Genomic DNA, 25,508 nt, shown 5'->3' on the forward strand with positions numbered 1-25,508 from the left:
TGGGGCTTTTATGGCTGCTATGATCCTTAACTTTTCAGACTCAGAGCAAAAAAAAAAATGTTTTTAAGTTATGTGGAAGTCAGTCTATAACTTTGCTATCCTAATAAATACTCTTTTCCTCTTCTGCACTTCTAAGAGCCTATAATGAGTTAGGGCTTGTCATTTAGTAATGTTGAAAATGTGCAGGAATTATACAGAAACTCTCTTATTGCCCTCTAGCACACAGCATCTTTGGACATAATTAAAAATAAATAATTTTATCGTTCTCCGTTTGTCTCTAAATTTATCGTACCCTGGCAGTACCTTAGCATATAATTTAGACTACAGTTGGATATGCTGCATATGCGCACCCGAATTTATAACACTGAAGGCAGATATCATCTTAATTAAACAGTATTACTGAATTGAATGTGACAAGCTACAATACAATCAGAAAAGATCTCTAAAATATGCTGATATGAAAAGTCAAGGGTGAAATGACTCGAACAACTTACTGGAGCTGCAAACTTACAAACTGTGGCAAACATGAGTGAGTAGTTTAAACTTTAATCACATCGGCCATTGCTATTGGCCTAAACATGCCCTTTTAGATCAGAGGCAGCCAACCCAAAAACAAGCTGCTGAAGGCAAAAGGAACCATGAGGTGAGGTTCTGCTAATGTGTAAAGCACACACTGAGGCGGGCCATAAAAGACTGAGGCGCCTCTGCTGGAATGAATGATTAGTCACAGCAACAAATCTCACTCTGATCTCTTCTCATGCCTTGTCGACATTTCTTTTCTATTCCCATTCCTTACTTACACGGTGTAATTGATCTGCCTGTAAGTGACATTTGACCGGTGGGCTGTGGTATAAATTCCTGCTTTGGAAATCCTGACTGACAGTGATGCAGAGTCCCGTTATATCATGGTGAAGAGTTCTGTGGACAGATACAGAAAACATAAATGGCACTTAATCACAGTTAAAAGGTTGTCACATGCTTTGCATTTAATGCACAGCTGTTCTTCCCCATCATCACTTCTTGAAGTTTTTTCAAGGCTTTGAATGCCTTGCCAATATGTATGACTAATTAGCTGTGTAACCACATTTTAGCCTGCTCACATCCTGCAGTCCATTTATCTAAACCCCACTGAGCTTTAAGATATTGAGAAATGTCTTTGCATAGTACAGATCAGTAAAATTATTATCCTGACTTAATTTTCTTAGATTCTTAGATGGTGTAGCAGTCCTGCTAGTCCAAATGCTTTTCACCAAAACAAACAGGGGCCTTAAGTGGAAAATGAAAAACACTGCTTTTCCTCTACTCTGACAGTACCTCCATCCCCCATCGCGCCGCCTCAGCTGCTGCGTGCCGGCTCCACTTACCTGATCATCCAGCTCAACACTAACTCTATCCTGGGAGATGGCCCCATTATCAGGAAGGAGATTGAGTACCGCGCGAGCCAGTCCCCATGGTCAGAGGTGCATGGAGTCAACATGGTCACCTATAAACTGTGGCATCTGGATCCAGACACTGAGTACCACATCAGCGTGCTCCTAACTCGGCCCGGCGAGGGTGGAACCGGCCCTCCGGGACCTCCCCTCGTCAGCAGAACCAAGTGTGCAGGTGAGCCTTTGGATCCCAAAACACTTTTCAAACTCACTTCAAACCTATTTAGCTTATTGCAGCTGCATGCAAACCCTTATATATCTGATTTATAAAGAATGTTTATTGTTTTTCTAGAATCTAACTTTTAATACGGACGATAGTAATGAAAAAGTATTTCATTTCTTGAAAACACATCACTTTCAAATTTAATTTTGAGGTAACCCTCTGAGGATCCTGTGTGAACAAACTTTGGTCTAGAATCACTGTTCCCAATCAAGGTGTACTTTTTGTTTCCTTAATTGTGCATTTGTCACACCCCAGAAACCCCAGATGAAGCATTTCATCTGAATAAAACTGTAGAATATTGTCTGCCTTGTCAGTTATGTCTTTATCACACCAGTTTGTAACTGTAAACCTACAAGTCTACTGACACTTTTGGACATAAAACAGCTGGTTTCTGTTTAACCTGTTAAGCCCAAAGGGGTTTTAGACCAATTTCTGCCTGAAATTATATACCTTAAATATATTAAGTATAGCTCCACAATTACAAGGAATACATGCAAACCTTTGGTACTTGTGTAAAGATAAGACATAAATGAATATATTTCCAGTGGAACCACTGTTACTATGTCTGATTTATTCATGATTAAACACAGAAACGTTTCTATTTTTTGGCCCTCGTCTTACTTTTTTTTAAAATAAACATAGTCAAACACCTTTGGAAATCCTAGGAGAACCCCCAGGTTGTATTCATCAACATCTTGGCTATGACTGCAGCAAATTTGGTATGAATTAGTTGAAGCATTTATGTTCCACAAAGGTTTTATTGGGCAATGTGGCAGGCAGACTTGGGATTTCGGCACAATTTTGCCAAATGTGCCAAAACTGTGCCGAATGTGTTTTTCACCTCGTAAAAGGGAATCTGTTCAAATAAAAGTACTGATTACTATTGTAGGAGTATTCTGCATATGATATAGCCTTTGGTCATGACATTTACCATGTCTATCATCAAAATGTATCATTGTGCACAGCATAATATCAATTTAATGAATAAAAAACAAGTTGAATTGTATAGTTTTATCTCCAAACAATGGGAGTTTATTGAAAACAAGAATTGTTAATGGAAAACAATGTCAACAAATGTGCAAAAAGCAATTATGTATAAAAAACTGTGCAAACAAATGTTGAAAACCCTAATCCTAACACTGTAATGACACATCAGGCTTATTTTGTAACTACAATGTTGTGCAGAATAGATGTCTCACCTCAAAGAAGAAGATAAAGGCTCAAGCGAAGTGGTGGGAGGCTGGGTCCTTTGAGTTTCAGAAGGTCCTGCTTGCTCCTGGCTGTAAAAATACAGAAATAGGGTTGTTCTTTTTCTGATTACAAGATAATAAATTATTTATTATTGTACTGCAAAAATAACTAAACAACGTAAAAAAAAAGTATTTAATGCTGTAACAGTAAAGTGGTATTGGTAAAGTATCAATGACATAACAGCTTCATAACATTCCTTGAACCAATTCCACATACAGGTAAATGTTTTCCCTTTGTTCTGCACGCGGGGATAGAGTTTTTTGCAAAGTTTTGCAATTACAGGATAATAAATTGCAACAAGATGTGTGTTTACTGTAGCGTTTTTTTGTTTTTTTGGTTTTGTCAGCAACGTCCGGTGTTTCTTTAAATGGCATCTTGTGTTTTTAAAGTGATACAAAACCTATGTATTTGTCAAAAACTAAGTTGGCGACTCGTTTTTAAAAACATGAAATATTCATCTTGAAAAGGGTTTAGAAAAAAGAAATTTCGGCGTTTGACCTACTTTTAGAGACAGCGAAAGATGAACGTCATTGTCACTGGTTAACTTGTTCTTGATTTTGATGGGGGAATTATATTAGCTTGAAAGGACATAAAATGTTTAGGGATTTGAGGGTCGCATCGCTGAAGAGGAAAGAAATCCATACCACTACTACTACTACTATGACTGCTAATAATAATAATAATAATAATAATAATAAACTGATGGAAAACTGACCTGACAAAAGGTATTGTGCAAATCAATATTGCCCACCAAGAGGAACACCATACCCACCATGGTACAGAGATTTTTACCAAAGTAGATGGAATTATGAACAGTTCCAAATACCTGCCAGTTCTGGACCGAAACTTTCCAGAAATTCTAGAACCACTGTTGCCGCTAAAATAATTCAGTCCCTTCTGCAAATTAGACTTATTGGCAAAAAGTATAACCAAACTGCTGTTTGCTTCAAACAACAAACAGTTTCAATTGATTTCTCCAAATTAAAAGCAAAACGCTACTTTTAAACACTACTACGGTCTTAAAATTATTTAATCACTTCATGTCAAGCATGTTTAGTCCTTTAGTAGCAACCTTTCACAGTTATGAAATGTTGCCAACATGATTCATAGTCAGACACCAGTTTCTGGCAGCATTCCTATAAGCCTGCCCCAATGGGCAAAGGCCTTCAGTTCATTAATATGATGTTTGCAAGCTGTAACCACCTCCAATAAAGTTAAAGTCAAGTGACTATGATGAGCATGCTATCTTCCTGGATATCTTCTGAAATCAAGCCTTGGTGGAATTTGAGCTTTTCTTGGGGTCATTGTTCAGTTTGAATTTCCTGTGGCTCCACACCAAATTTGAGACTGAAGGAATCATTGAAAGCCGGATTTAGTGATGAATTTGGATAACATCCTTGTAACATTAGTTTTATTTCATATTTTACCTTTTGGGGTCACCTGATTAGAGCTGTGGATAACAGATGTCCTTACTTTCGATAGATGGAGTTAAATTTTGGGAACGTTTTGTCTATCAATTTTTGTTTCCTTTATCAAGAGTTATGTCTTTATTACACACATTTTTAGCTATAAATCCTCCAGTTATGCTGACATTTTTAGGGAGGTACAACTCATTTTCTGTTTAACATGTTACTATTGATTAAAATTGGAAGTTTCAGAATTTGCTGCAAAGAGTTGTTCATGCCCATAAATAAATCTAATTAATATGTCTTCTTTTCATGTAATGAAGTTATTCTAATTAAGCTCCCTAGTTTAAAGTTCTGATGCCCAGTAGCCACACACTGTAACTTTAGAGACTCTTTCATTATGAGGCCAAATCTTCCACGATAATCTGCTGAAAATTCAATCAGAGAGAAGCAAACTCTGACTCAGTCACTGCGAGGACTTATCTCATAAGAAAAGACACATTTGTTATCACTGAGGCTCTCTGAACTCCGAGCTTCGAGAGACTGAGGGTGAGACATTAATTGCTGCTTCCATGGTAATATTGGTTTGAGGGTTATTTGAAAGATAACAGATGGATGATAGCTGAAGCTAGCCTTGAGCGTGCTTCTTTGGTATATGCTGAAGAAGACAGAAATTTACAAGTATGGCAAATGGATAGGAGTTTGTGGGATGGAAGCTTTTTCTTGATTCGTTTCTGATATCTGAAAACAAACGTATTGTGAAGCAGTGGTTGACCAAAGCTTTTAGCAGAGTCACCACGGAGCACACCAGGAGCACCTATACTGAGATTAAATCTACTGTGCAGCTGGGACCTCTCTGTGTGAAGTTTGTGTGTTTATATGCCTGTGTGACAGTTCTCTTTTATTTGATGGTTCTAACTCGACATCAATGTGAGGCAGAGTTTGCATCGTCAACTATTTTCTTTATGAAGAAACATCCCAACTGCTGCACAATAATGCTGTGCCCGATTTGTCTCAGATGTATGACCTTTAATCTGGGTATGATATTGCAGCCAAATGCATTCTAGTTGTAAATTGGAAAACCAGTACAAGTTGCTAATTGCTGTTCACACTGACCAGGCTATTTTCTGTTAGCAATTACAGATACACAGGGAATGAGACTATTGTAGTTTGATTGGCCCTGACTGATGAATAGTTCTGATTTACAGCAACTGCTCTTCCACACGCCTGGTATGATATCATCCCTAATAGAAATTGTGACCATTCATAGCCATAAGGCTAGAAAAAAACAGCTTTATGTTTAATATGATTGTTCTTAAATAGAAATTGGAATCAGCTAAAATCACTATCTGTGAGGGAAATTGGCCACAAAATTCTGATTGCTACAACTCTATTAGAAAATACAAGCTGATAACATATTTGTTTTTTATCTGTATACAAATAGTAAAGAAACATGTTCACAAATAGAGATTGTGCATTTATTTGACTGCCAATGGTTTAATGTGATACAATTCATAATACATATTAAGAAAGTAGTTTATTCCCGCAACTTCCACTTTATATGCACAGCAGCCATATTGAACCTGGTTATTTGACTTTGTATGAAAACCGGTATGTAAAAAAAATTGTCTTTTTTGTTTTACCAATTTTGGCCCAGTGCTCTGGATTAAAAGGGTTACTCCCTCAGTTTCTTACACATTTCTGTCTGAATTGCAACTGATTCTCAAATGAAATTTGGTGCCCTTTGACAAATCCTATTCTACGGCTACCAACTCAATACCGGTCGACTCGCCTTGTAGCCTTTTCCATTAGTTACAGTTAAGGGAATGTTACTATATTTAGTACCTAACTTCATGTGATTCCAGATGTTTCGATTCACACTGAAAACATGATGTCAGACTGTCGGTCACTGATTGGGTAGGGGGCAGCGTCAAAGCCAAGTTCAATAACTAATATCTTTAACTGTTTAATCATTTTATGCTGGGATTATTGTGTTTATGACCAATATAGCAAGCTAGCATTAGCTAGTGTTAGCTTACCCTCTCACTTCATCTAGTTCGAATCCTTCCTTTTGATACCCCTCCATGACTTCCCTCTCTCCTGTACCTATCCACAGAGCTTTGGGTCTCGCTGACCAGAGCCTTCTCTGGCTCCCTTCTTTGACTCCGAGTCTGAAAACAGCCATAGACTGAGCAGCAGTCTATGTTGTTGTTGTGTTTGCGTCACTGCAAATCACATTGCCCCATCCTGCCCCCACTATGATGGTACTCAATTGTAATGGAAAATATATCAAAATGTGTTAAACTGACCTAACCTGACCCAAATAGATACTATGTAATAGGTAATAACGGGTACTAATGGAAAAAGGGCATATAAATGGTTCTTCCATGGCCATCTCAGTACCCAGACCTAAATTCTATAAAGAGCTGAAGCTGAAGAGACTATTTGTGGGGACTGGGATTGGAGGACTATGGGTGATCTAGAGAGATTTTACAGAGAATCAGTGGTCGATGATCCTTCTCTCTGCTCTAACCTTATGTGAAGACTGATCCCTGTCCATTTGGCAAAAACGGGCCTCTGCCCTGTGTGAGTGTTCTCTAGGAGCTCTGGTCCATTTAATTAATCCGTTCTGCAGACCACATAAATGGCTAATATTTTATTTGATTAATCAGCTTGTCTGAACGTCAACTGATATTCAGATGATCTAGATTAAAACAGAATGCTATATTCGCCAACGCTGGTTGGTTTTAGCATCTGCTTTAGATAATGAAGTCGTGTAGTGTTAGTATCAGTAGCAACTCATCCTCCCAAGGTTCTTGAAAGTGCAAAGAATGAATAATAAGTCTGGTTAAAACATTGCTATGTAAACAACATTTCTCAATCACATTAAGCAAACAATATTCATGCTATGAGAAAATGTATTTTCTCAGTAACGTTATTGCTCTATTTTGGCACACAAACTGTAGGCTTCACAGCAGGATGACTTAGGTGTATGAGAAACCTTTTCCATGTGGGAGTAATAATGCAGGTTTCTGAAGGATATAGATAAAATGAAGACTGTGAGTGGGTATATGGGAACATCATGTGGGAGTGAGCCACAAATCTGACAACGATGTCTAACATGTCAGCATTAATATGAATCAAATATATCACATTTTATCTTATAATTAGATTAATTACTAAAATATTGCTCTACTTCTAATTTGGCCATGAAGATTTTAATGAAAAGTGCCTGCTCTTTTTCAGACAGCAAAAATGAGTTCAGATCAACAAGCCATTATGTGCACCAAGTTTCAGAAAATTTGGCTTTATAGTTGGTGAAGGTGAAATAAAAAAATCTTAGCTGTTAGCTGTGCTTCAGGTTAAGATTTTCCATTTTTTTATCATTTGTTTTTTGGACATTGGACATTTTTCTCTGTGATTTGTCGCCATGCAGTTGTTATCCTCGCTTAAGCAAAATAACAATATTCATCACAGCTACATCCATGCTAATTTTCAAAATATATGCATACATACAGCATGAAAAATACTGTTTTGAGGCAGATACAGCCAGAGAAGATGTAGGTAGTCATTAGTGTTGCCTGAATCTGCAATATGTGTGTGTTGTGTAGGGGCAAAAAAAAGGGAAACGCTTTTGTTACCCCAAGGCAGAAGATTTATGTCCTCCATGGTCATCACTCTTCCCTATGCCCAACGGTCTCTCCCTGCCACACACCATCCTTCGCATTTCTTCCGATGCTGCTCCAGCAAAACCTCCCTGGCCTTCTCTAAGATGACATATTAAAACTACTCTCTGCTCCCGAAAGCCAAAGACACCTCTCATTCATCAGTCTTTGTGCACTCCTTCGCTTCCCGACACACCCTTACCATCTCCAGCTTGAAAGTATCATATAATTCACAATAAAAAAAAGAAAGAGTGGGAAAGGGGTGGGGGGCTGTGACTGTTGGACAGAAATGGTGAAAAGAGATGAAGCGATACAGGATTCACAGCAGATGGAGATTGCTCTCACAGTTGCTGTTATCAGTGTTTGTGAAAGTCACTAAACTCAGCCTTTAATGATGTATTTAGATTTCAACCACTGTGACATTAGCTTGTTCAGCCATGTGTGGGATAAGTGAGGCTGTTGGGTTAGCAGAGCTGTTCAAGTGGGCATTTAAATGCAGTGCAAGATTATCACCGAAGCCAAATAGGGCTGTTTTTTTTCTTGCTTCTCACCTTTGTGCATATTGGTTTTATTTGTATCTGAACGTTGAATCTGAATGTTGTACTCCACCTGTTAATCAGGCAGGTGTTTGTAATGTAAATATAAGATCAAATAATATTAAAACAGTTTTACCTCTACCATAAGTTTACATCTACCATCAATTCTTGTAGGAATTTTTCTACATTCGCACCCTTTAGCTAAAGTCATCGTTTGCACAAAGGTTAAAGTATCAGAATTATCTCCTTGCATAACGGTATTAGCCAGTAGAAGAATACAAAATTAAAAATCTGCATCATTAAATAAGAACAATGGTACAGCGAAAACATTAATTAATAACTGGAGAAAATATGGCACAAGGGTGACATTACTAAAAAATAAAATAACTCAGAGTACTCAGGGAGGCCAAAAGCAACAATGTAGGCCCTGCAGTGGTTTCTGGCACTTGCTGGCTTCTACATATGACAACAGTCTGCTGTATTGTCAATATGTCTAGACATGTGAGTAGTCTTACAGGAGAAAAACAGTTTTCTCACAAAGAGAACATAAAGGCCTGACTAAGATCTTCCAAATCCTTTTGGGAGAGTGTTACTAGCTGATAAAATGAAACTTTAAACTATGGTTAAAAATTTCAAATGTAAAATTTGGCATACAAACAACACAAAGTAAAACATAGTAACAGCTTACTTTTCTGCGGCTAAAACTGGTGTTTTATTTAAGGTAGATAAAATTATGAACAGTTCCACATACCATTCAGTCATGGCCCAAAACCTTCAGTTAGAAAGCTGAAGATGGTCAAGAATTACATTTCCAGCATTTCAGTGAGTAAGTATAAATCCACCTCAACAAAAAATGTCTTTACTGGAAGAAAATTGAATTTTGGAGCTGAACTATTCAACAAACTGTTGTTGGAACAGTTGAAAAGGGGTGTAGGTAATGAGTTGTCCACACAATCTCATAGATTGATTGTAGGGAATGTAGAGTGGGCAAATATGTACAGCTCAAGATGTGGCACGCTGAAAGGCCAAATGCTGAAACTGAATTAAACATTGGTTCAGGAAAGTATTTAAACGTGTTCACGTATTTATTTAGCTTTTAGCTTTATTATTATTCCCATGATTTTCAGTTGAGCTGTAAAGGAAATTGATTGAAAACGTTTTTGAATAATATATACTAGCCGTGTTTCTTTCACTACAAAACAGGCATTTTAACTTTTTATATCCCCTGCAGCTGTAAACCTGTGTGTGAGTGATTGGTATTTGCTATTTTTCTGTTGGTGCCCTGCATCTGTCTGTCTGAGTCCAGCATGATCAAATCATGGTTTGACCCATACTTGCCCCTGGTAGTGGCATACTGTAGATACGATCACGGAAAGTTCCATCTATTTAAACTTCCACCAACTTGTTTATTTGACCTCCTTGAACCTATAGGAGACATTCACCTGCATGTGCTTCCAGAAACTCTCTCGAACAACCCTGCAAATCATCTGGTCTTCTAAGCCCCCACTGACCACACGATCTGCCGCTGAACTCTGGTCATTCCCTTTGCTGCTGGCTTGATTAGGTTTACCCACTCGAAAATAGATGTTGGGGTTACTGTGTTGATATCAGGGAGATGATAATTAGCCAGTGGAAAGACAGGATATTTAAACCCTGTTTGTGGAAAGTGAATTTCCGTTCTAAAAGCAGAATCCTACCACCTAACGCTTCCATAGTCACGCTGAATATTTCCTTCTGTCCCAAACGTGGCTTGTTGGCTACTAGCGTATGCACACACACATTTATGCGTAGACTTGAGCTCTCTGGGTGCAGAGACTATAAAACTAATGGCCGTGAATGTGAACACGATCTCCGGCTGGCTCTGATGGCTGTCCAGGTGTGCTTGATGAGCCATCGCTGTGATTATCAGCACGCTGCATTAGCACAGCTTGAAGCCCCTCAAGTAAATCGCACAGTAGAGGCAAGCATTTGGACTGCAGGTGGTCCCCAAACTATGTTGATGGGCTTCCACCTGCTGTTGGGTCACTGAACCCTTTAGAAAGGTCCTGGCCATAATCTTCTTGAACTGGTAAAAGGATACCAAACCAGGGTGAAATTAGTCACAGTGGAAACAAAAGTTCTCAGTTAGTCGTGGCAAGTCATTTATCTTTTTATCCATTCCATGTGATACTATCCGTCACGATCCCGTACATCCAGTAGTAATATCAGATTGCCACAAAGCCTTCAGTGTGTCCGTGTACCCTACATGGCTTAGCCTCATTGTAGACAGATGTTTACATGTTCAGAAAAGTTGTAGTGATTATATTTTTGATATGAACCATAATAGTTTGTTTGCTCTCTTCTCTAAATACAAAGCACCATTCAGGTATGATGTGCCTGTGGACGTAGTATGTAAAATGTAATTTATCAGCTATGCTCATCATGCGATACACAAAATCCAACCTTTAACTGTTTTTAGCTGCCAGTTCAGCCAGTTTGTGTGCAGTCCTGGTTCAACAATCATACATTTACCTATTCTGAGATTTTTATGTCTTCTCTTTCTTAGAGGCGTTTCAGCAGAAGTTGCTGTTGTTTAATGCAGTGCCGGCTACCTTTGTTAGCACCACAGCTATAATTACAACTCCTGACAATTGGACAGCACATACTATTCTCTTGTATTGGTTCACATGCTACAGAACATACAGAAAGTACGATCTTTGACCATTCCACTTTGTACAATCATCGGCTCTGGACAATCTAAAGCTTGAGCTTACTGTCATTTGACCAATGCACATAGTTCCTCTTTAAGTCTCCGAATTGAGCAAACGTCACATGTCTATGTTTGTGATGGTAGGACAGATAACCCTCCCAAAAATGGTCTAAAGGTTGTTACAGAGACTCATTGACCCCAAGATGCCAGTCTTTGATCCAGTTCACTGTCTGTGAGCTTTGGAGAATCTTACCTTCATTACCATCCACCTCACTGTGCGTAGTGGCAAGGCTATTAAGGGTCAGCCTCATGGCCCCAGGGCTAAGAGATATTGACCTTATTGGAATGTCATATATAAATTCCTGGGAAACAGAAAGCCATGGATTACTATTTAGAAGTTCAGTCAGGGTGTGGTGTTCTGAGTGGACCCCAGAAGGCAGACAGGGAGGCAGAGCGGCTGTGAGTAAAGGTTTTAATGTAACAAAAAGAAAACCTACAGGAGGCTGGATGAGACAGAGGCAGGCATGATAAAGGCTTTGGTGTGGCAACAATAGTGGACATGGTCAGGCTTGGCATGACCAGCAGATTGACAAAAGAGTGATCAGTGAGAATGTTTCCACAAGGAGTACACAACACAGGAGAGTATATATGGGCACAGGTGAAAACAGAACTGATTGACATGAAACATGCGGACCAGAATAAACTGATTACCGGCTGTGGCAGGAGTGAACACAAAACATGGCTGGAAATAAACATGAGTACAAGGACATAATCAAACCTAAGAAACAGCTATAACAGAACATAAATTTAAATGCACTCAAAACAGAATACAAGAATCATGAGAAACTAAACCTAGGAAAGGGAAGGGAAGGGAAGGGAAGGGAAGGGAAGGGAAGGGAAGGAAAGGAAAGGAAAGGGAAGGAAAGGAAAGGAAAGGAAAGGAAAGGAAAGGAAAGGAAAGGAAAGGAAAGGAAAGGAAAGGAAAGGAAAGGAAAGGAAAGGAAAGGAAAGGAAAGGAAAGGAAAGGAAAGGAAAGGAAAGGAAAGGAAAGGAAAGGAAAGGAAAGGAAAGGAAAGGAAAGAACTAAAGCACCACCTGGAATATGATCAGAAACAAGATCCAAAACACAGCTTAAAGAACATAATCACAAAATAACCCAAAACCATAACCCAAACAACCTCAAATCATGACAGGTTCACTGAAACTAACTTAATTTCAAGCATTAATTATAAGAAAATGCTTCAATTAAATTTTTGTTGAAAGGGATTGTTTGAGGGACTGCTAATTGTGCCACAAGTGACTTTGTTAAAACAATTACTTAATAACTGAAATAAATGCTGAAATTGATTGTTGGATTATTCAAAAGGGAAAAGCTATTCTACAACATTAATTAAATATATTTTCAGTCTTTTTATACATACTCGTGAGATGTGCCAAGAAATAAGTAGAATTAAAGTTATAGTTATATTATGTCTTGTTATACAGCAGCTTAATGAAGTACTTAGCATATGTAAATAAGAGGCCACAAGTTTTAGATAGCGGGACAAAAACCCTGTGGATGAGTCCCGATAGAAAGCACCACCGTCTATAAATATTACGGGCACATTTGAGGGAATCTTAACAACCCAAAATTTACAAAAACGGCTTCAATAAGGAGCTGTTTACAGAAACAGTAGAATCTCACTACAGCACAGAGAGCTTATCACAAACCAGAGGTTTCAAAATGTGATGGCACCAATACTCACACCTTCAGCCACATTTGGGCAGCTGCAGATCCTTAGCCGCAGGCTGCCATAGAACAAGTGCCTGTTGGACACCGACAAATAAGAAGAGGCAAGGGAGGAAGAGTTGGCACAAATGTCCACTTTGAAAGGCCCTATAATGAGCACACTGTGGCCTCTTTGGTAGTGCTTCTTCAACTCAGCAGTTAAATGCCTCTCTTTATTTAGCTTTCAAACTGTGCAGACTATCAACTACACGATTAAGACAATGAACAATGGTGCATTTACATCTCAGCGGGTGTAGTGCAGTCTACCACTTAGTGATTACTGTCCCCACTCATTCATCTACCATCACATTAGTGGGTAAAAGGTCCAGATCAACGCTCCACTCATATTTTTATCTAGAGCCAGATGCCTGACAGCAAATTAAAAGGGAAAGCTGACGGGTGCAGAGTCTTTCATCATAGATTGTCATGAAATCTCAAGTGCTCTATGACAGAAAGTAAAAAGTGGATGGGGAAATGGATAATATCGTTCTGTCTGATGAGAAGAGAGCGAAGGTTTGAAGAAGGAAGGTGATTAATTTAAAACACAGTTGAAACCAGATCTTTTTATATGCAGTATATAAAGACATCCTGTAGCCTTTTCCAAAGTAGTTTTTTATTTGTTAAATGTCAGAATTGTGATTGAAATAATTTTTGAACCCCTTATTGCCTGATTTTGTTTGTATAAAAGACAAATGAGTTTTTGTTTTTCAATCAGACAGATGCTAGATTAAGTACAGACTTAAAAATGTAATGTACCATAAAAAATATATAAATTTAGGTATAATTTGTCATAATAGCAATTAAAATATTTCTGTCTCAGGTACGTAATTATTTGTCGATGCTGCTATTGCTAAACAGGGTTCTGAAATTGAATTAAATTAAAGTTTTTGTGCAATTAATTCCATCATCTAAAAGTGGCAAACTTTTCTTTAATCACAGAACGTTTACTACATTTTCTTAGTATTTGGTAGAACTGCTTTTACACTGTATGACTTGGGTCAAATATTTAGCATCAGTATTTCCACATAATGTCATTTCATCCTGATGCCATGTATTTGTAAAGTGCTTCCTGCAACGAAACCCCCTCACAACCTGATGCTGCCACCCCAGCACATCAGTAAGGATGGTCTTCTCAGGCATGTAAGCTTCCCCCGTTTTTCTCCAAAAGTAACAAGGGCCATCATGACCAACCACTTTTAGTTTTATCAGACCATATCAGGGCATGTATCCGAAAATATAAATTGTTTTGCATTTTGCATTTGTGAACTTTAATTTGGCTTTTTGTGATGCTTTTGGAGTAATTGCTTCTTCCTCTCTGAGTGGCTTTTTAGTCCATGTCAGTACATGACTCGTTTGACTGTGGATAATGACTTTTTCAGACCAGCATCAGCCTGCATCTTTACAAAGTCGTTTCCTTTTGTTCTGGGGTTGATACACACATTTTGCGCCAAAGCACATTCATCTCTGAGGCACAGAACCCTTTTTATTCCTTAATTCCTGGCTGGATTAATTTGCATATAGTTGTTTAAAAACATTAATGTGGCCTCTTCCCAAGAATGAACACATATCATCAAACAACAAGTATCAAAACAAGTGTCCGTTTATTTAACTCTATATATGTAAAGTAACTTATCAGAAGCTTACTAAGCGATGACATTGTCACTGGGGTTTTCCCAAAAAATTTAAATCACCAACCCCAATCTATTACTGCCCTATAAAAAAGAGGAAAGCCATACGCTACATTATGTAGCACATTGTTTGATAAAAAGGCAATGATTGGGTTAATAACAACTAGTGAGAAAGGCCTCAGTTGATAAGAACGGTGTCCTTGGCTCAACTTTACATTTCTTCAGCTTCAGACGTCCGCCCAAACACTGGCTGATCTGTGTCTCTATGCATAGAGGCTCTCTGTATCTCTCAGCGAGGACAGCAAGGGGAATATTAAAGACAGAACTCTTGTTCATTTATTCTGAGTCAGAAAAAGTGCAGTTTAACTCCTCTGCGACCAGAATTAATGTCTAAAAATATACCATGACCCAGCAGCAAACGTGACCAGGAGAAAGTAAACGTCCTTGCATAATGCTGGCAGTTTTGGCACTATGGGGACAACTACTGAAGAGTAAACTTACTCTGCAGCACAGAGGAGGGAGCTGGTGGGCGAGTGACAGAAACTCAGCCTGTCCTATTAATTAGTGCAATTGGCGTGAGTTCCTGCTCTGCCATCAGGGATGTGGGTGTGCTGTACTGGCAACAAACTGACCTCTATGTTGTGGCCGGGCAATATGGCAGCACGGATGAGAGAAACAACAAGGAAAAACTGCTGAGGTGGTCCATGAATATTAGGCAGATATTCTTTTCAATTTCTGAAACTCAGCGAACCTTCAGGACTTTCTTTCCCACTTTGTGTTTTTTCATTTTGTTGTTTTATTTTTCTCAGAGCCAATGCGTCCGCTGCGAGGCCTCATCTCCACAGATATTCAGTCCAGGCAACTGTCCCTGCAGTGGGAGAATCTGGCTTTCAACCTGACACGCTGCCACACCTACTCTGTGTCTCTGTGCTACCGCTACACCATGGCAGGAGGCGGCGGAGGCCACAACACCACCGTGCGCGAGTGCCTGGCAGTGGAACACAATGCCTCACGCTTCACGCTTCGGGATCTGCCACCGTACCACAGCGTTCACGTTCGTCTGTCACTGGCGAACCCAGAAGGGAAGAAGGAGAGCAGAGAGGTCACCTTTCAAACTGAGGAGGACAGTAAGTACCTGATGGAGTCTAAGCTTTAGATATTAGGAAACTAGCAACTGGATGTAACAAAGTTAAATTTGAGCCTGTAATTTAGGAAGTTTCAGATGCATATATGGGTTTCAGATATGCATGTATGCTTTACAGATACAATACATCATAGGTTAAACAGTATAATGCCTTATATACACCAAAACCACATTGAGCTCTATAATTGACCTTCCTTCTGCCTCATGTTAAGGGCTTTTGTAAAGCAGAAGGGTGTATAATTGGACAATAGACAAGGTCAGAGCTCCAAAGTTTGAGGGCCTCAAAAATGTGTTTTGGTTGTTATTTTTAATTAATTGACATTTTGCAAACAAAGTATTTTATGTTTCCACAGAAAACGTACTTTCCCCAGCTGCTTTATTAGGTACACCTGTCCAACTGCTCGTTAACGCAAATTTCTAATCAGCCAATCACATTGCAGCAACTCAATGCATTAAGGCATGTAGACATGGTCAAGACAATTTGCTGCAGGTCAAAACGACCATCAGAATGGGGAAGAAAGGTGCTTTAAGTGACTTTGAACGTGGCATGGTTGTTATTGCGAGACGGGCTGGTCTGAGTATTTCAGAAACTGCTGATCTACTGGGATTTTCACGTACTACCATCTCTAGGGTTTACAGAGAATGGTCTGAAAAAGAGAAGATATTCAGTGACCGGCAGTTCTGTGGGCCCAAATGCTTTGTTGATGCCAGAGGTCAGAAGAGAATGGCCAGACTGGTTCGAGGTGATAGAAATGCAACAGTAACTCAAATGACCACTCGTTACAACCAAAGCATGCAGAAGAGCATCTCTGAATGCACAACACGTCGAACCTTGAGGCGGATGGGCTACAGCAGCAGAAGACCACACCAGGTGCCGTTCCTGTCAGCTAAGAACAGGAAACTGAGGCTATAATTCGCACAGGCTCACCAAAATTGGACAATAGAAGACTGGAAAAATGTTGCCTGGTCTGATGATTCTCGATTTCTGCTGCGACATTCGGATGGTAGGGTCAGAATTTGGCGTCAACAACATGAAAGCATGGATCCATCCTGCCTTGTTGCTGGTGGTGGTGGTGGTTTAATGGTGTGGGGGATATTTTCTTGGCACACTTTGGGCCACTTAGTACCAATTGAGCATCATGTCAATGCCACAGCCTACCTGAGTATTGTTGCTGACCATGATCATCCCTTTATGACCATAGTGTACCCAGCTTCTGATGATTACTTCCAGCTGAATAAGGCGCAATGTCATAAAGCAGGAATAATCTCAGACTGGTTTCTTGAACATGACAATGACTTTACTGGTCTCAAATGGCCTCCATAGTCAGCAGATCTCAATCCAATAGAGCACCTTTGGGATGTGGTGGAATGGGAGATTCGCATCATGGATGTGCAGCCGACAAATCTGCAGCATCTGTGTGATGCGGTCATGTCAATATGGACCAAACTCTCTGAGGAATGTTTCCAGTACCTTGTTGAATTTATGCAACGAAGGAGTAAGGCAGTTCTGAAGGCAAAAGGGGTCAAACCCAGAACTAGCAAGGTGTACCTAATAAAGTGGCCGGTGAGTGTATTGCCTATATTGCCTTGAAATATTTAATTGAGTTACATTTTACGTAGATCAGTATAACATAGCTATTTGAAAACAATTTAAGACATCACAGCCCGACCTTTTAACCTAGCCCTCAAATTATTTTCAACATTTTCATGTTGTTGTGTACCAGATAGTTAATTTATTGGAATTTACATGCATAAAATACATTTTTGGGTAGTGAATGTTTGGAGTAAAATTCAGCCCTGACGTTAGGACAAAGCAATAGCGCAGAGAGAAACAGTATGTGTGCTGTAAGAGTTATTAACTATGGGAATCTGACAATACTGATTTTGGCTGATTTTGATTTCTCTTTAAGAGCTACAATATAAGAGAATAAAGAAACAGCATTCAGAATATTGTTTTAGCCTTCTTGCCATGAGCGGTACCTAATGATTTATATTAGGAGCAGGGGTAACAGCATGATTTGTATGTGATAAAGCAGTTTATGATAAGTAGGGTTTTACTACTTGGGTTAAAGGGGTTAAACACAGATAAGTTGATTATGGCATCTGAAAGGGTCTTTAGCGTCTTATATTTGCGATTAGCACAGAAAGCATGGCTAACGTTACTAAACAAAGTCTCTGGATAAATTCTTTTAAGGATTTAAATTCCTACCTTAACTCTGAGATTTCCACAGCACAGCCAAAATTTCCAAATTTATCATATTCCATAACAAACAGAGCTCAAAAGGATAACCAAATCTACTGTAGCGCATTCAGCCGTCCTGTTATCTGCCAAATGTCTGTCTCTCTCTATTAACATGGGAAACTGCCGCCATGTCCCAACATGAAGAAAATATATTCCTTTTAAAAAACTTGCAGTATGTCTGTTTTTTCCTCTGACTTCATGTTTAGACTTGTCATTTTTACTGCCATTAGCTAACTTTGAGTCATCTTCCCCCAGTAACAACGTCTATCCTAAGGAGTGTTGCTGGCAATGTGACCTAATAGTGCTTATACGTGGAAAAAATCTTGGATGTTTGAGTTTCCAATCTGCCATTTAGTGTACAGGATTGATCAAGCTGAAAATGATCCAGTTTAATTGTTTATCTCTGGTATTTTATATTAAGTTTCGTGTATATATCTGTGTTTTTCTCTTCAGCTAGATTGCAGCATTTGCAGCAAACATATTTATTGTTAACAGAATGTATGTTTAACATGCACATATATATATATATATACACAGGGGTTGGACAATGAAACTGAAACACCTGGTTTTAGACCACAATACAATTGGCCTCCTTTTGCGACCAATACAGCGTCAATTTGTCTTGGGAATGACATATACAAGTCCTGCACAGTGGTCAGAGGGATTTTAAGCCATTCTTCTTGCAGGATAGTGGCCAGGTCACTACGTGATACTGGTGGAGGAAAACGTTTCCTGACTCGCTCCTCCAAAACACCCCAAAGTGGCTCAATAATATTTAGATCTGGTGACTGTGCAGGCCATGGGAGATGTTCAACTTCACTTTCATGTTCATCAAACCAATCTTTCACCAGTCTTGCTGTGTGTATTGGTGTATTGTCATCCTGATACACGGCACCGCCTTCAGGATACAATGTTAGAACCATTGGATGCACATGGTCCTCAAGAATGGTTCGGTAGTCCTTGGCAGTGACGTGCCCATCTAGCACAAGTATTGGGCCAAGGGAATGCCATGATATGGCAGCCCAAACCATCACTGATCCACCCCCATGCTTCACTCTGGGCATGCAACAGTCTGGGTGGTATGCTTCTTTGGGGCTTCTCCACACCGTAACTCTCCCGGATGTGTGGAAAACAGTAAAGGTGGACTCATCAGAGAACAATACATGTTTCACATTGTCCACAGCCCAAGATTTGCGCTCCTTGCACCATTAAAACCGACGTTTGGCATTGGCATGAGTGACCAAAGATTTGGCTATAGCAGCCCGGCCGTGTATATTGACCCTGTGGAGCTCCCGACGGACAGTTCTGGTGGAAACAGGAGAGTTGAGGTGCACATTTAATTCTGCCGTGATTTGGGCACCCGTGGTTTTATGTTTTTTGGATACAATCCAGGTTAGCACCCGAACATCCCTTTCAGACAGCTTCCTCTTGCGTCCACAGTTAATCCTGTTGGATGTGGTTCGTCCTTCTTGGTGGTATGCTGACATTACCCTGGATACCGTGGCTCTTGATACATCACAAAGACTTGCTGTCTTGGTCACAAATGCGTCAGCAAGACGTGCACCAACAATTTGTCCTCTTTTGAACTCTGGTATGTCACCCATAATGTTGTGTGCATTTCAATATTTTGAGCAAAAATGTGCTCTTACCTTGCTAATTGAACCTTCACACTCTGCTCTTACTGGTGCAATGTGCAATCAATGAAGACTGGCTACCAGGCTGGTCCAATTTAGCCATGAAACCTCCCACACTAAAATTACAGGTGTTTCAGTTTCATTGTCCAACCCATATATATATAAATATATATGTATATATATATATATATATATATATATATATATATATATATATATATATATATATATATATATATAAATAAATGTCACATGTAATGTTTTTGCTCCTGGTTTGTCTAATAAAATGTTCCTTTGCTGCAAATGTCATGAAGACAATTTCAGCACTGAAATGTTCAATTTTGCGGTCCTTAACAAGCTCTTTAAAGCATGTATGTTTCTGTGAACATGAATCTGTTTCTTCAAAAGCAACTCAGGTCGATACATCAGTCACATTGTTTCACAATCTTGTCCAACAATTTAGTACATTGGAGGTGTTATCCATCTGTCTGGTCTGACTGATCCTGAATAAGCAGCACAAAATACTTTTTATTTTCAGACTAGGATTATATAAAAGAAAAAAACAAGGACAGTGTTCAGAAAGAATTTCCTGCCTCTTATCACCTATTTTTCCTCTGCTGTGGCATATTGTCTTCATTGTGGTGGAGAGAAAAATCAATTCGCCCATGAAAGAAATCTAAACAAATAAGATTTCTTACAATGTGATAAAGACACACAGAGAGAGAGAGAGAGAGAGAGAGAGAGAGAGATCAAGATAAAATTATAAAGCAAGAGATTTTTCTGTTTTCACTCTTTGGATATAGATATACGTCTATTTAAATACAGTGTATGCCAATTAAGGGAAGTCTTTGCCAAAGTCTTAGTAAGCAACTTTGTCCTGTGGATTATCTGAATTCAAAGAGACAGCTCAGCTGTTTGGCTCTTGCTTTAGCCTCAGGCCTGAATCTAGTAGTCTTCCTCTATACACAGCTTGCACAGACTGTGAGGACTAAGCCTGCAACTGTACGGCCCAAGAAACTGCTTTAACTTTTATATTCAGTCATTCACATTCCTCTCAGAATCATATTTCCAAGCAAGTGGCTGATAAATTTATAAATATATTTCAACATTGACTGAAGATTTGTATGAAATTATAATATTTTGTGGAAAGTTTTCTCTATAGTGTGTAACAGATACATCATTCATGCTGTTTATATATTAAAAGTATCCTTATCAGATCTTTTCTGCCTGTCTGCTCTCTGGTAGTGAGTTTCTCATGTGGCTCTTTGTTCTGAGCCACTGTGACATTCACTCCGGTGATATTGACATGACGGGCTCATCGTGGGATCAGCACTTCAATTTCCCTGACAAATGTTTGCTCTGACAATTTCTCATAGTTCCCGGAGGCATAGCACCAGAGTCGCTCACCTTCACCCCTCTGGATGACATGATCTTCCTGAAGTGGGAGGAGCCTGTCGAGCCCAACGGCCTAATTACACAGTATGAGGTGAGCCTATGGGGACACTTCTGTTAACTCACATAATTCACCGAGCAGCACAGACGTACATTGAGTCAAGCGGTATTCCTTGTTTTAACATGATAAAAAAAAAAATTACTTACTGAATAAAAGATGGGTTTAATGCACGGTAATATATACTCTAAATGTTTTTGGGTAAAAGGTATTAAAGTTTATTTTCTTTCCATTTATTTATCAGAAACTAAGTATAAAATAACATGAAATGGTTTATGTCCATGAGGAATTTAGAACCCTATCTCAGAAGAATCAGAAGACTTTTATTTGGAAGGATCTCTTTGAGCTTTATTCTGAAAGGTCCATATCGCAATCTCATCCACTGCTCTTCATTCATTGCTATGGTGGGTGCTGATTAAGTAGCCACTTCATAGTCTATATTAAAATTTCACTATTTATTTTGGATAACAAAATTCATACCTGATGTACAGTATAACACTATATGAAATTATATTTTTTATTTACTTTTTACATATTTGGTTAGAACTCAAAAATAAACATAAAAAGACAAACAAAAAAGGATAAAACAGCATCTTTTCTGCAATATGTTCAGTTTCCTGTTATCTGCTGATGTCTTATTTCTTGCATGACAACCTGAATTAACAACCATCATGCCTCCACAGCACCATAACACCTTCTTTTCTAAAGAATTCTCACAGGTGAGGCATAAAATCGTATAAGTCTGCTCAACGGTCAATTACTTGCTGTATCTCCAAAAACGTCAGATATTTGGCATTTGTTTAACAAGTACGCTCAAAGTATGCAAGACTTTTGGTGTAGAGAGGCAAACAAATGGCCACTGTGCATACATTTAATTTGGCAGTGGGTTTTATTCACCTCTTGGATGATTTCTTGGTAGATAGTGCAGTCGTACACCAAGATACACCATTTCCCCACAACCTCTTGACTGCCCCTGCACTTCTCTTGTACTATGTATGTGGCCTGTCATCTACAGGGTTAAAACTAAAGCAGTTGTTTTTCTGCAGTCATGCAGATTTACTGTTGCTGAACACATGCAGCTAACATCATAGTAGATTTTTTCTCACCTTTGACGTTAGATCCTCCGCTTTGTAACAGCCCTACTGGTGTACGAGAATTCTGCAGAAATCAAATAAAATTGAAAGAAAATGTCTATAAAACTGCTAATAATGATCAAAACATGATTTCATCAAGTTGAGTCAATCATGCCATCCAGGAAGTTGTACAACCTGGTGGCAAAAAACAAAATTAGAGTAACTCATATTCTGGAAAATTATGGTAATACATTTTAAACATCTAAATATAGACATTTTATTCTATTAGAGATAATACTTTGTCTTTTGTGAATGAGATTCAACCCTGTTACTGTAGTTCAATACAGTTATTCTGATTACAGTAACAAGGTTGCAAATAAATGCTAATGTTAGGATACGTGCTAGCTGTGTTAACTGCTTTGCCAGCTGGTCAAGAACAAACTTAGCTATATAATAAAAAAAGAAAAACTTTGACTGTAATATGTTTTTTCTGACAAAATATGTAACAGGGTTGCCTTGCTTAGAGTGACAGTCTCTATTATGGTTGAAAAGACTGAAAAAATATAAAAAATAGAAGAGAGGATGTACTTTAAACCTACCCATGGTCAGGGCAATTAGTTTGATGATGCCATTTCTGCTGAGTCATGTAGCTCAGCTTTTTTTCTCATCCTCAAGATGGCTAAAAAGGTTTTAGTCACAGGGTTGCATGTATTTTGAGAGACAAAACCTCAAAACATGATTACTATTTTAACTATGTGTATGATAAAACTAAATGTTTAACAACTGCAAGAAATCTGTTTTAAAACTTATTTTATCTGTTATATTTGACATGTAAGTTGGTCATCAAGTGGGGTGGACAAGAAATAAAGCCATTTTAGGGGGTGCTCAAGAGCTATTTAGTATTTTAAATAATATTTAGGAATCACTTTTAATGCAGCTACAGTTATATTTTGTCTCAAGACAACTATAATTCACATAAAGTGCGTGTTTTTGTATTTTGTGCGTGGATTATTTGCAATTTCATCGGGGGCAGAAAATGTCCTCCAATTCTTGAATGACCCATAAGCATATGTCTATTTTCTAAGGAAAACTGTGATTTCCAGCAGCTGCAGGTACAGTATGTTATTGAGGAACTTTCCAAACTCTAATCTTGCTTCTGGTTGTCCAAAGCAAATACCCAGAAAATCTAGTCCAACTTTGTACTTGTTCCTCCGCAGGAGTTCTTACCAGTGCAGAATCGTCTTCAGCAACACTACAAAATATTTGTTATTTCCTAGAAACAGAAACCTGCTCAGGTATTTTTTTCCTGGTGGGAATAAAATACCACCCCATCCATTTACTGAGCCATTTTCAGTATCACTGGCACAAAGCAGAGTCAGTACACTGCGTGCTTAATCACAAAAACCCTCCGCTGTAGCCCCTTTCAATGCACGGTTCACTGTGTCCGCACTAACAAAAATAGCAGTAAGAGCTTGATACACTCGCTGACCTTGTGCACAGGCTTGGACTTAACATTGCACTTGTCCCATTGGAACAGAGGCTGGCACCATTAATCAATAACTCACATACATTTGTTTTAGCAGTGGGGCTTCCATTTGGCTGGGTAATGATTTTGGATTTACTGTACACCCTCTGTCTGAGGTAAGCAATCAGTAGGTCGGCCTACAGATTCTGATTGTAATACTTCCTTTCTTGACCTCCTGTGCAAGGACTTTATTGAATCGGGCCCCTAGATTGACAGATAAAGTAAATGCTGCACCTGATTTTTGTACTCCCTTGTGACGATCACTGTGAACTGACTGAGAAAGCTGTGAGAAATCATCTTCCCTACTCTAAGAGTGAATCATTGATTACAAGACATGAACGCCATCAACTGCACTTACTAAATAGTTAATTATATTTCAACAACAAGGGTGCAGAAGCAAGCATGATAATCATAGAAAGCTATGAATATCCTCAGTGTTTGATATAGGTGCACACAATTCATAATGTCTACCCGCGTTCATTCCTTCAAATTAAGAGGATCTCCTTCAGCTCTGATGTGCGTCCTAGTTGCTAACACTAATTGCAGACAGGTCACATCATTTAGCTTTTATCTCTTTCAAACAGTACAAGTGGAAACTCTCCACCAGGTACACGCGAAAGCATAAAGCCTCTTGAAAAAAAAACATGTAAAAAAATGGCACTTTTTAGGACCCTGATTTGGGGCATTTTGTTAACAAGAGTTAAATCTAACTCATAAACAGTTTTTGACCTTAATAATGCGCTACTTAGGCAGGCAATTATTCATCGCTTGCATTCGTTTTTTGAAGAAAGCTCACAGTACTCAAACACATGTGACTAACAGTGGCAAAGTCAATTAGGCCTTATTCATGTGAAATTATAAACTGCACTGGCCTAATCAGCACAACCATTTAAGAAGCTAATTTATTTCCTAATTGAGTGAGTCATAGTCACTAACTTTTATAGAGCCCTTATAAGGGCTGAGTTAATGGTTATACATGAAATCTGCAAACGTAGCTCAGAATTAAGGCCAAGCAGACTGGCTCTTATGCCATTAAATTAAATCATTTTATGTTTTTCTCACCTGCCAACAGATCAGCTACCAGAGTATCGAGTCGTCCGATCCAGGCATCAATGTCCCAGGACCCAGAAGAACAGTGTCCAAGCTCAAAAATGAGACGTACCATATGTTCTCCAACCTCCACCCTGGAACGACTTACCTGATCTCTGTCCGAGCACGCACAGCAAAGGGCTTTGGCCAGACAGCCCTCACTGAAATCATCACTAACATCTCAGGTAGAGATACCAGTTACACCACTATTACAACATAGAGGGTATAAGAAAAGGTAGAAATTCTATGAAAACCCTTTTTTTACGTAAATTTTGTTTCCGTGTTATTGGACACTTCATGATCTTGTATTTCCCGTTTTGCCTTTTTGGCTTCCTGCACCGTTGCCTGTAAGACACTTCAATATAATGGTAGAACATAAACTAGTTGGAACCTGTAATGATTGAAAACCTGAAAACTAAAATGCATTTTGTCAGTTGATTTGAATGACTGCTGAAACTTAGGATGGACGATAAATAGATCACCCAGTTTGTCAAGAAATGCAGGAAAACATTTAAGAAATACATAGAAACATAATTCATTGAACAAAGATTGGAAAGTATCTGTGTGCTTTTGTTTTACTGATCATAATAGAAGTAAAGATTCGAAGAATTTACAGTAAATGTAGTGGGTAAAGATCAACAGAGTTTCAGAAGATGGTTTTATGACTACAGTAAAGAATATCCACAAAGCAGGAGTTTCTCATTGCTGTTTTGATTTGATCAGGGGTATTACATCTTATTGTATCAGTCAACTGG

The 25,508-nt window shown here is 38.8% G+C and overlaps 1 protein-coding gene across 3 annotated transcripts in view; it reads left to right on the plus strand.

Annotated features, from left to right (window-relative positions):
- Positions 1 to 25,508, plus strand: part of ptprub (protein tyrosine phosphatase receptor type Ub) — a 310,515-nt gene that overhangs the window by 200,718 nt on the left and 84,289 nt on the right. For all 3 annotated transcript variants that reach the window (XM_047360605.1, XM_047360606.1, XM_047360607.1), the window contains exons 7-10: positions 1,312 to 1,605; positions 15,406 to 15,723; positions 20,993 to 21,102; positions 24,737 to 24,938. In XM_047360605.1, coding sequence (XP_047216561.1) covers positions 1,312 to 1,605; positions 15,406 to 15,723; positions 20,993 to 21,102; positions 24,737 to 24,938 — 924 coding nt within the window. The remainder of the gene's footprint in view (positions 1 to 1,311; positions 1,606 to 15,405; positions 15,724 to 20,992; positions 21,103 to 24,736; positions 24,939 to 25,508) is intronic.

Source organism: Girardinichthys multiradiatus, chromosome 3 (genome assembly GCF_021462225.1).
Source record: "Girardinichthys multiradiatus isolate DD_20200921_A chromosome 3, DD_fGirMul_XY1, whole genome shotgun sequence".
NCBI classification, from domain to species: domain Eukaryota; kingdom Metazoa; phylum Chordata; class Actinopteri; order Cyprinodontiformes; family Goodeidae; genus Girardinichthys; species Girardinichthys multiradiatus.